The sequence below is a fragment of the Sander lucioperca genome, chromosome 11 (genome assembly GCF_008315115.2).
Source record: "Sander lucioperca isolate FBNREF2018 chromosome 11, SLUC_FBN_1.2, whole genome shotgun sequence".
Taxonomy (NCBI): Eukaryota; Metazoa; Chordata; class Actinopteri; order Perciformes; family Percidae; genus Sander; species Sander lucioperca.
This window is the reverse complement of record NC_050183.1, coordinates 15,782,838-15,795,028: the sequence shown is the minus strand read 5'-3', so window position 1 is coordinate 15,795,028 and position 12,191 is coordinate 15,782,838. Positions and strand designations below refer to the sequence as shown.

Below are 12,191 nucleotides of genomic sequence, written 5' to 3'. Positions count from 1 at the left end.
ATCATAGGCATTCCACAAAAACAGCCATCTGATCTTTATATACAAGCAGTGGAAAGAAAATCCAACTTCATCATCCAGGATGCCTCCCACCCCCTCCACCAAAGCTTTGAGCTATTACCATCAGGAAGAAGGTTCAGAGTGCCTCTGGCTAAAAAGTCATTATACAACAAATCATTCCTTCATTCCCAATGCAATACAGATACACAACTCATGCTACTGACACATCACACACACACACACACACACACACACACACACACACACACACTCTGCTTTCAATCAAAAGAAAATGTTCTAACATGGCAACATATTAGACAATAAAACTTTTTGAATCTTGTATAGAAATCATTGACTTGGAATGAACTTGATTTGATACATGTCTCTGGGGGATAGCTTCAGTGTAGTAAAGCATTTAATGTACAATAAATGGTAGCTTAATTCACTACACTCTGTGAAGGAAGCGCCACCTTATGGTGAAACCCTGCAAGTGAATGAATGGGTGTGGTTACAGTGGAATATAGACACGCCCTGTCAGGATGCAGGAGGAGGGAGCTGGAGATTGGGAGGCAACCGGCTGACAGCCTTCTGGCTCGGAGGGGAAAATGTAGATGGTTTCATCTGTATACTACTAAATATAAACATATTCCTTGAACTCACCAAGCTTTCTTCTTTGTTCAGGGTCTCGTAACACCTGGCTGAGTGGTGGCCCTGCAGGAACGTTGACATAGAACTGGAGGAAAGCCTTCTCTGCTTCCTCATCACCCTCGTCCTCCTCAGCAGACACTACAGAACAAGACATTCCAAGTTAACGTGTGAGATACAGTTGTTTTGGGTAAGGATAATCAAAGGGTGAACACTGAATTAAGTGGCTGAATCCGAAGTGTGTATAGAAAGAAGCAGCTTTTTTTTAGATTATTTTTTGGGAATTTTTAGGCTTTTATTGAAAGGACAGCTGAAGACATGAAAGGGGAGAGAGAGGGGGAATGACATGCAGCAAAGGGCCACAGGAGGAGTAAACCTCTATATATGGGCGCCCGCTCTACCAACCGAGCTATCCGGGCACCCAAAAGAAGCAGCTTTTAAAACTCTTAAAATTCAAGTTTTCTCGGTCTTATAACTGGTTATTTTAATTATCTTTTAGTCAGTAAAATTCATTTAAAACCTACCCTACTATTACCCTTCTGAATAGCATTGGAATAGTTGTTTGTGAGTTGTATATATGATAAATATTGAGTTAATGAGAAGGGGTAGGACCATATGTGTGTACAAGTGTATAAACATATATATAAGTGTTCTTCCTACTCGTTTTCGGATATTTATTCATGTTGTTTATTTATGTTTTTATGAGAGTTTGTATATGGAGAGTTTGCTTTATGTTTATGTTAATTTTTTTATTTTTTTGTTACATGTTCGAAATAAATTAAAAAATTATCGTATTCACGTTGCCTAGGCAGCTAATAGTTTGATTGCCATCCAGCCTCAAGAAACATTAGTCTTTGCAAAATATCACCAACTGAACTGGGCAAAGTCTGCACTACAAAAGCTATCTATTTATGTACAAAGTGTATCCGTCCCTCATTATTTATAATTCAAATCTTTTGTTTATCTTGCTTTTAGTTTTAAGGATGGCTCTTTGTACAAGCCCTCAGCTTGCCACCTCTTCTGCAGTGTTTTTAAGCTGTACATGTACAGTATGTGTAAGTGTGTTTTCGTATACAGTATGTACAGTATGACATGTACTTATCATCTCTTATGTGCAAAAAAAAAAAAAGGCCATTAATATTAAAAAGGGTTGGGCATCGTTTGGATTTTACCAATTCTGATTCCAATTCCGATTCTTCCTTTCGATTCCGGTTCTTATCGATACTCAATTCCGATTCTTTGAGGGGTGGAGTTGAAATGGGTCACATGTCTATTTTCACAAATAAGAGGAAAGTTTTAATTTGATTCAATGGTGGTTTGCAGTTACCAAGCTTTTTCAACGTAAAATAAAGCCACACTAGAGCGCCGCTTACTGTGCTCCAAGGCTGCAACACAACAAGCGTCTGGCCGCTACGGAATCCAAAACTTGCGCATGTTAAATTGGGAAGGAATGATCGGATTTGAAACCAAATCCTCTAAACGATTCCATACGATTCCAATAAAGAAACGATTCTACTGGAATCGGTTCTCGATGCCCAATCCTAACATTAAAACAACTGAATGTGTTTGCAGAGGTTACAATTGTGTAAAACACCCACTAAAAATATGAAATGAAATATCCTGTTTGGTGTGACTTACACGTGTGATCACAGAGTGCAACAGCAGCGTAGTAGTGCGAGAGAGCGCGGAAGTGTTCAGATTTGACCTGAACCATGGAGGCCCAAGAAAACGGCACGTAGTCCTTCATCAGAGGCTGCGTCATGGTCTGCTGCACTAACATGTAGACGTCTGACACCTACAGGACACACGTCCAGAGTGAGAATCACAAGATAGGAACAGTGACAACAGACACAACCAGAGACGTGTTATCTCACCCGCGCAGCCTCTTGTGCCAGGCGGAGTTGGGAAGTGAAGTGCGTGTCCTGTGTGATGAGTGTGACACGCTCAAACACACACTCCTGCACCTGGGCAATCATTAGCCGTACCAGCATGCAGAGCGACGGACCACTCATGTCCAGACTGGGAGCGTTGGAGAAATTCTCTTTAAGGTAATTAAATGCACCTGAAAAAAGGTTGCACAAGGAAAGGACATAAACATACAAATATCCAAAAACATAATTATTTTGTTTGTTAATTAATCAATTACTCAATGTATGTATTAAGCAAAAACGCTGAACATTGGCCGGTCTCAGCTTTTTATAGTTGAGGATTTGCTGCTTTTCTCTGTGTTATATCATTAGGAATTGAAAAGCTTTAGGTTTTAGAGTTTTAGTCAGACAAAACAAGCTTTGAAGATGTCACCCTGGGCTCTTATAATGGCCATGTCTCATTTTTTTTGCCACTGAATAGAATAAAGCATGTATTAATTAAAGAAAATATTACATAGATTACATGAAGAGGAAAACCATTAGTTGTTGCCCTAGGTGAATTCAAAAATATATATACAGTATATATTTTAGCAGGTAAGGTGAACAGACTTTTGTGCAAAACAATGCTTCAGGTAAGTGTGTACTGGTGCAATACCTGCAGCTCTCTGAAAGGCATCTACGGCTCGGTCTATGCCAGCTGTTACAGAGCGGTCCTGCCGTGCTCCGATCTGTGTGTACAGGGCACCGATGTTGAACAACACACTTCCTTTTTCAAAGGCCAACGTACGCTGACACGACGGGACGCCTGTCAGAGAGTCGTACCTGAGTGACAGAGGAGGAGGAATAAAATTATGCATTCATGCATTCTGTTTGTGTGTCATTAACTGTCTCATTTATCATATACTATATATAAAGTATATGTTCATAGATAGGTATCATAGTATAGTATGTCATAAAAAAGTCCAAAGAAAGTCATAGTATAGTATGTTGAAAAAAGTGATGAAAAAGTCAGTATAGTGTGTTGAAAAAAGTCACAAAAAAGTGATTTAAAAAAAGTCATAGTATAGTAAGTCATAAAAGGTCAAAAAAAGTCACAGTACAGTTATGTCATCAAAAAGTCATAGTGTGAAATACAAAACTCATAAAAAAGTCATAGTATGTCATGAAAAAGTCATAAAACGTCATAGTATAGTATTTCATAAAAAGTCATAGTATTGTACGTCAGTAAAGTATGTCAGGGAACAAAATCATAAAAAGTCATAGTACAGTAAGTCATAAGAAGTAAAAAAAAAAGTCCCAGTATAGTATGTCGAAAAAAGTGATTAAAATTCATAGTATATTATGTCAAAAAACGTGATTAAAAGTCATAGTATATGTCGAAAAAAAATTATGTCAAAAAAAGTAATAGTAAAGTATGTCGAAAAAGTGATTAAAAAGTCATAAAATAGTATGTCGGGATTAGTCTAAAAAACTGATAAAAAGGCATAGTACAGTATATCAAAAAAGTGATAAAAAGTCATAGTATAGTATGTCGACAAAAGTTATGAAAAAGTAATATAAAAGTCATAGTATAGTATGTCAAAAAAGTGGTAAAAAGTCATAGTATAGTATGTCGGTAATAGTCATAAAAAGTCATAGTATAGTATGTCGAAAATAGTCATAAAAAGTCAATATAGTATGTCGACAGTAGGAGAATGCTCCATAACCAACAGAGTTTTTGTTGGAAAACCTGATAAAAAAGTCACAATATAGTACGTCAAATACGTGATAAAAAGTCATAGTATGGTATGTAAAAAAAGTGATTAAAAAGTCATCGTATAGTATGTCATAAAAAGTCATAGTTGTAAGGCAAGGCAAGGGCAAGGCAGCTTTATTTGTATAGCACATTTCAGCAACAGGGCAATTCAAAGTTCTTTACATGAAAACAGATAAAAAAATTTAAAACAGATAAAATACAAGAATAAAAGTTACAGTGCAGTATAAGAAATTAAACATTGAAGAGCAGTTAAAACAGTTAAATATATAAAAGCAGATAAAATAGGAATTTCTCTTTATATGCTTATATAGATTGTCATACAGTGTCAACAATGCAACTTCAGTATAAGAAATGAACAGTTATTTAAAGAAAGGCAACATCAAAAAGATAGGTCTTCAGCCTTGATTTAAAAGAACTGAGAGTTGCAGCAGACCTGCAGTTTTCTGGGAGTTTGTTCCATATATGTGGAGCATAAAAACTAAATGCTGCTTCCCCCTGTTTAGTTCTGACTCTGGGGACAACAAGCAGACCTGTCCCAGATGACCTGAGAGGTCTGGGTGGTTCATAGTGTACTAGCAGATCAGAAATGTATTTTGGCCCTAAACCGTTTAGTGATTTATAAACCAGCAAAAGTATTTTGAAATCAATTCTTTGAGGCACTGGAAGCCAGTGTAGAGACTTCAGTACTGGAGTGATGTGATCCACTTTCTTGGTCTTAGTGAGGACTCGAGCAGCAGCGTTCTGAATCAGCTGCAGCTGTCTGATTGATTTTTTTAGGGAGACCTGTAAAGACACCGTTACAGTAGTCAAGTCTACTGAAGATAAAAGCATGGACAAGTTTTTCCAAGTCCTGCTGAGACATAAGTCCTTTAACCCTTGATATATTTTTAAGGTGGTAATAGGCTGACTTTGTAATTGTCTTAATGTGGCTGTTAAAATTCAGGTCTGAGTCCATGACTACACCAAGATTTCTGGCTTTGTCTGTTGTTTTTAACATTATCGTTTGAAGCTGAGTGCTGACTTTTAATCGTTCCTCTTTTGCTCCAAAAAAAACCACCTCAGTTTTTTCTTCATTTAATTTAAGAAAGTTCTGGCACATCCAGTCGTTAATTTGTTCAATGCACTTAGTCAGTTGTTGTATTGGACTATAGTCCCCTGGCGATAAGGTTATATAAATTTGTGTGTCATCCGCATAACTATGGTAACTTATTTTGTTGTTTTCCATAATTTGAGCCAGTGGAAGCATGTAGATGTTAACAGGAGAGGCCCCAGAACTGAGCCTTGGGGAACTCCGCACGTCATATTTGTATGCTCAGATGTATAATTCCCTATAGACACAAAGTAGTCCCTATTCTTTAAATAAGACTTAAACCACTTTAGTACTGAGCCAGAAATGCCAACCCAGTTTTCCAATCGGTCTAGTAATATGTCATGGTCGACCGTATCAAATGCAGCACTGAGATCAAGTAATACCAAGACTGAAATTTTGCCACTATCTGTGTTTAAGTGGATGTCATTAAAGACTTTAACAAGAGCTGTCTCAGTGCTGTGGTGTGGTCGAAAACCCGACTGGAATGCATCAAAACTGTTGTTTAGTGACAAGAAAAGGTTCAGTTGTTGAGAAACCGTTTTTTCAATGATTTTACTTAAAAATGGAAGGTTTGATATCGGCCTATAGTTGCTCATTAGTGACGTGTCTAGATTGTTCTTTTTTAAGTGTGGCTTAATGACTGCAGTTTTCAGGGCCTGTGGGAAGATACCTGAGAGAAGAGACGTGTTTACAATCTGTAGAAGATCTGTAGCCAAACAATTTGCAACATTTTTGAAAAGGCCCGTTGGTAGAATATCAAGGCAGCATGAGGAGGTTTTCAGATGTTGTATAATGTCCTCCAGGTTTTTACGGTTAATCATATGAAATTGGGTCATATTGGAATCTGTTTTGCCTGGACACTGTGACAACACATACCCTGTACTCGATATGGAAGCACTGACTGTTTGTTTAATTTTCTGAATTTTATCATTGAAGAAGGTGGCAAAATCATTGCAGGCCTTTGCGGATAAAAGTTGAGATGCTACTGGTACTGGAGGGTTTGTTAACCTATCAACAGTAGCAAACAAAGCACGTGAATTATTATTGTTTTTGGCAATAATGTCCGAGAAGAAGGACCGCCTTGCATTCCTCAGTTCCAAATTATAAGTGCGAAGTCTCTCTTTATAGGTGTTGTAGTGGACCTGGAGATTAGTTTTTCGCCACCTGCGTTCTGCTTTTCGACACTCTTTTTTCTGTTCTTACCAGTATGGCATTTCTCCATGGAGATCTTTTCTTATCAGAGACAGTTTTTACCTTAATGGGAGCAATGGCATCAATAACATTTGTAATTTTACAATTGAAATTGTCTACAAGCTCAGTGACTGAGACCCCTGAGAGGGTGGGTGTGGACGAGAAAAGCTGAATGAATGTTTCACTGGTGTTGTCAGTGATATACCGTTTTCTTATTAACTTTGTTTGGACACTTTTTTTCCACAGAGATAGTGCCATTAAAGAAAACACAGGAATGATCAGAGAGAGCAGCATCAGTCACCACAACCTTGGAAATGTTCAAAAATCAAGTCCAGAGTGTGCCCCTTGTTGTGTGTGGGCTCCATCACATGCTGAGTCAGTCCATAGTTCTCAAAAATACAACACAGTTCTTTTGTCCCTCTATCCTGGGGGTTGTCAACATGAATGTTGAAATCACCAGCAATAACTACACAGTCAAAGTTAATACAGATTAAAGACAGCAGTCCACTAAATCGTCAAAGAAGGATGCACAGTATTTAGGTGGCCTGTAGATAATTAGAAATATAGGTCGAGAGGGGGACCTTAGCTGAAGAGCCACATATTCAAAAGAAGCAAAGTTTCCATAAGCTATTTGAGTACATTGGAACGAGTCGTTAAACAAAATGGCGACTCCACCTCCTTTCTTATTCGCTCTATTCTCACTCATAAAACTGAAGTTAGGGGGAGCTGACTCGATGAGAACAGCATCACTGTTATTATGGTCTAACCAGGTTTCAGTTAAAAACATAAAATCAAGATTGTGTTTAATAATAAAATCATTGATTAAAAATGATTTACCCGCCAAAGACCCGACGTTTAGTAAGGCTAATGTTAGTGTGTTAAAATAATTATCTGTCTCGTTTTTTGGGACAGGCTGTGGCTGACGAGGAATGGATGCTAAATTTGCTAAGTTGGCAGTTAAGTGCTTCTTTTTCTTACTTAGCGGATTCACCATTCTTTTTCTATTACCTATCACAACATAGATTGAAGAAGAATTGAATACACAGGGCCCAGGCTTGTCCTGGAAAGAGTCATGAGTGCCACTAGGCATGCAGCCTGGGCCCAGCACATATCAGTTAAAGCTTGTTTCATTCTGTACACAAGCATACTTATCAGTCTGTTGAGAAGGAGTTAGCTGCCGTCCTGGAGGGGGCAGAGGTGCCTGGTGTTTTACTTTCAGTGGTTGAGTCCAAACAGGGTCAGTTTGATGCTGGGGGCGAGTGATGGGAGAAGGTAGTGGGGTAAACTTGGTTCGAGCATCTACCAGCTGCTCCATCCGGTCAGTGAACCCCAACATGTAGCAGGGGGAAACAGGGGAAAGGGTGAATGGGGAGAGCGATGGATCCTCAAAGGCGTCGGTGTTGGTAAGGGGGTTTGAGGAGTGTTGGACGGGGGAAAAGGGGGGGTTGAGATTTCTCGTCTCCGCTCTGAGGTCCTCCATGGTCAAATCTTTGCTCAGGTGGGGGCTGTGGTGGATCACTGCCGCACTTTGTTGTGTCTTCCTCTTGTTTTGTTTGTGTTGATTTATCTTGTCCTGTGTCCTTGGCCGAGGGAGCAGATGTGTGGTGCAGAAAGTAAAGTAGGCTAGAGGTGAACAGCTTTACTCCTGGCTTGTTAAGGAAAAGTCCATCTGCTTTAAAAAGATGTCTGCAGTCCCAAAAAATGTTAAAATTGTCAATGAACCGCAGAGAGTGGACGGTACATGCAGTTGAAAGCCATTTGTTCAGTGCCAACAGTCTGCTGAATCTCTCAGCTCCTATTCTGACTGGTGGTATAGGGCCACTGATAAACACCTTCGCGTTTAGGGAGCTGACTGTGTTCAGTAGAATCATGAAGTCACGATTCAGCACTTCAGACTGTTGCTTTACAACATCATGTGACCCTATATGCAGTATAATGTTTTTCACAGTTGGGTGTGCTGCCATGATATCCGGGATTCTTTGGGCTAAGTCAGACACCATGTCTTTGGGAAAACAGAGAATTTTGGTGTTTTTACTGCTTTTTATGTTTTTTACAGCAGAGTCACCCACAATCAGAGTTTGGTGCCCAGTCGTTAGCTTTCCCTGTAGCTTTTTACTTTTTGAATTGCTCTCAGTCCTTACCCTGCTGTGTGACGATGAGACGCAATCCAGGTCATGTCCAGGGTCCTGCAGCAGAGGAGCAAATCTGTTATCCAGTTGCACACTCAGTTGTTGGGGAGGCATTTTGTTGCTAATTCTCCCTTTTGCAGCTGTCCACGGCTGTGTCCTACTGAGTACAGGGGTAGAAGAGGCGCTCTGCCTGGATGGTAATGCAGGCCAGCCGTTCATATCACAAATCTCAGGGCGCTGTGCCCTGCCCGTTAGTCGTCCTTCCCAGGAAAAGGATTTACTCTTAGGCTTTGCACCAAAAGAGTTCCAGGGAGGACTACCACGTGTTGATTTGTTACTTATTCCACAGCCCTCCTGTTTGTCTGTAGTCTTGCTGGTGCTAGTTAGCCGTGTGTTGGCATGCTTCTGTCCATTGTTTTGGGTCAATGGTAAAGTGGTGTCATTCCCACATGATCCGTTCACTTCCAGGTTTACTTCTAACCGTTGAATTTTGGTTTCCAGAATAACAATCTTCTGAAGGAGTTTGTAGTAGTCCTCCATGGAGAAGGGAGGCATCTTGCTGCTAATTAGCTTTAGCTATAATCACTTTAGGACAGGCTTGAGTTATTGGTAGGCCACGCAAAAACAAAAATATTGAAATATGGCAATAGCCTACTATGTCTACAAAAAATGTATAGTCCAGTGATTTATAAGTATCCAAGAGCCGCTGCTCATAGTTTCTCTCAGAGGAAAAGTAAGATTATCAGCAGAAATATGCAAGCAAAGGCAGGAGCAAGCAGCAAAGCGTCTGCACTGTAAGAACCAGGAAGCACAGGCAGTTGTAGTATGTCATAAAAAGTTATAGTATATTATGTCGAAAAAAGTCTTAGTACAGTAGGTCCAAAAAGAATAATAGTATAGTATGTGAAAAAAGTCATAAAAAGTCATAGTACAGTATGTCGAAAAAAGTGATAAAAAGTCATAGTATAGTATGTGAAAAATAGTCAGTATAGTATGTCGAAAACAGTCATAAAAAGTCATGGTATAGTATGTCGACAGTAGGTGAATGCTCCATAACCAACAGATTTTTTGTTGGAAAAAGTGATAAAAAAGTCACAATATAGTATGTCAAATAAGTGATAAAAAGTCATAGTATGGTATGTAAAACAAGTGATAAAAAGTCATAGTATATAGTCTGTTGAAAAAAGTGATAAAAAAAAGTCAGAGTATGGTATGTAAAAAAAGTGATTAAAAAGTCATCGTATAGTATGTCATAAAAAGTCATAGTGTAGTATGTCATAAAAAGTCATAGTGTAGTATGTCATAAAAAGTCATAGTGTAGTATGTCGGTAATAGTCATAAAAAGTCAGTATATTATGTCGAAAATAGTCATAAAAAGTCATAGTATAGTATATCAAAAAAGTGATAAAAAGTCATAGTATAGTATGTCGAAAAAAGTTATGAAAAAGTAATATAAAAGTCATAGTATAGTATGTCAAAAAAGTGGTAAAAAGTAATAGTATGTCAAAAAAAAGTCTTAGTACAGTAGGTCCAAAAAAAATAATAGTATAGTATGTGAAAAAAAGTCATAGTACAGTATGTTGAAAAAAAGTGATAAAAAGTCATAGTATAGTATGTCAAAAAAAAGTGATAAAAGTCATAGTATATAGTCTATCGAAAAAAGTGATAAAAAAGTCAGAATATGATATGTAAAAAAAGTGATTAAAAAGTCATAGTACAGTATGTCATAAAAACTTCATCGTATAGTATGTCATAAAAGTTATAGTGTATATGTCATAAAACGTCATAGTATAGTATGTCATAAAAAGCCGTAAAAAGTCATAGTATAGTATGTCATAAAAAGTCATAAAATGTAATTGTATAGTATGTCATAAAAAGTCATATTATAGTATGTCATAAAAATGTCATGAAAACGTCATAGTATGTCATGTCATATAGTATAGTATGTCGGGGGGAAAAAAAAGTCTACAGTAAGTCAAAAAAAGTCATAAAAGGTTATAGTATAGTGTGTTGAAAAAAGGTTATAATAGGTCATAGTATAGTGTGTCGAAAAAAAACATTAAAAGTAATAGTACAGTATGTCATAAAAAAAGTCATAAAAAGTCATAATATAGTATCTCTGGATTTAATAACCTTCAGGCTTTCACAAAAAAAGCGCTCATGTCCCTTACCAGTGGAATTGCACACCCAGGTTCCTGTGTTGAGGGAAGAAGCGCTGGTCCAGGTAGTACAGCTGGTTGTAGTACTCCATCAGGAGCTCAAGGCCAGCCTGGTTACGACTGGGTGTACGCATGGCCTAACCCAAACAACAGCACACATACAGTAAATATCTATTGTGAAAGACATAACTTCAAGGAGACCGCAAGTTTCAAGATATTTTAAAGTAAATCCTACATTTTTTCTACAACCCCCCATAATGAACAACAGATGTAATACCAAACACGATTAAAGTTAGTTTTGAATGAAGTTGTATGAGTGCATTTATTAACCTGTCTGAGCTCCATAAGCTCTTTAATCTCCTTGTCGTACAGAGAGCTGTCCTCTCCGTAGTGCTCACAGATGAAGTCCTGTAAGGGAAGACAGACACATAATCACAAATCAGTTTCTTAATATTTGAACAAATGACAGAGGACTTGACTTGGCTTTTGGTTCCCCTCAGTAGCCTTTCAACAAATATGTAAGACAAAAAGGTTACTAGAAATAATTGGGAGTGTCTTTATTAAAGAGTTTTCACTTTAGTTTAAACTCCAGCAAATTTTTAAGTCAAAACATTAAGCTTTGGAACATATTTACATAAGTACATATGTAATGTTTAAATGCCAAATGTGTGATGAAATGCAACTTCTTCTCACAGTTTTCCACATAAGAAAGACATTTTGAAAGGGGGTTATTCAGTATATGTCACAATAAATAAAGCAGACCACTTGATGTACAGTATATTGACTTCCGTTTAAAAGTAGCATCAAAGCTGAAACACTGCTTGTAAAATTAAAACAACAATGTTCCTCCTCAACCTTGTTGTAATATTTTAAATAAAACATTCACTGTTTCACTAACAAATGTTTTTCTCTCATGGAAACAGAAATTTGATAAAAAATAAATCAAGGGAGTGAAATACGAGATGTTATCTTCACCTGGATAGAAACTGTGAAGTCCACCTCTTTGGTTTCTTTTAATCCGAGTGGGATCATGGGAACGTTGATAGCCTCACTGTAAAAAGAAATACTTTCAGCATGTATGTGTGGTGTGTGTAATCTTTCACAGGTTACAATATGTAAACGGCAACATGTAAACACACAGTGCAGGTTATAGCTACAGTCAAGTCAGCACGCCATCTGCTAGTCTTCAAACCCAGCAGGCTCCCTGATCGGTGCTTCATCCGGCTAATAAGCAAAGCTAAAGCCAAGTATTAACCCGTATTGGCCCTGACACCCCAGTCACCCTCTCCCATTTACCATGAACCGAAACACGCACACACGCCACAGGGCCACTAATGACACTCTAATCAGGGGATT

At 38.1% G+C, this 12,191-nt stretch overlaps 1 protein-coding gene across 2 annotated transcripts in view; it reads right to left on the bottom strand.

The window, feature by feature from the left end:
* Nucleotides 1–12,191, bottom strand: part of rhpn1 (rhophilin, Rho GTPase binding protein 1) — a 30,225-nt gene that overhangs the window by 5,055 nt on the left and 12,979 nt on the right. For both annotated transcript variants that reach the window (XM_031282374.2, XM_031282375.2), the window contains exons 5-11: nt 11,811–11,886; nt 11,166–11,243; nt 10,848–10,972; nt 3,166–3,332; nt 2,517–2,704; nt 2,281–2,437; nt 658–783 (exon numbers count right to left, since the gene is read on the bottom strand). In XM_031282374.2, coding sequence (XP_031138234.1) covers nt 658–783; nt 2,281–2,437; nt 2,517–2,704; nt 3,166–3,332; nt 10,848–10,972; nt 11,166–11,243; nt 11,811–11,886 — 917 coding nt within the window. The remainder of the gene's footprint in view (nt 1–657; nt 784–2,280; nt 2,438–2,516; nt 2,705–3,165; nt 3,333–10,847; nt 10,973–11,165; nt 11,244–11,810; nt 11,887–12,191) is intronic.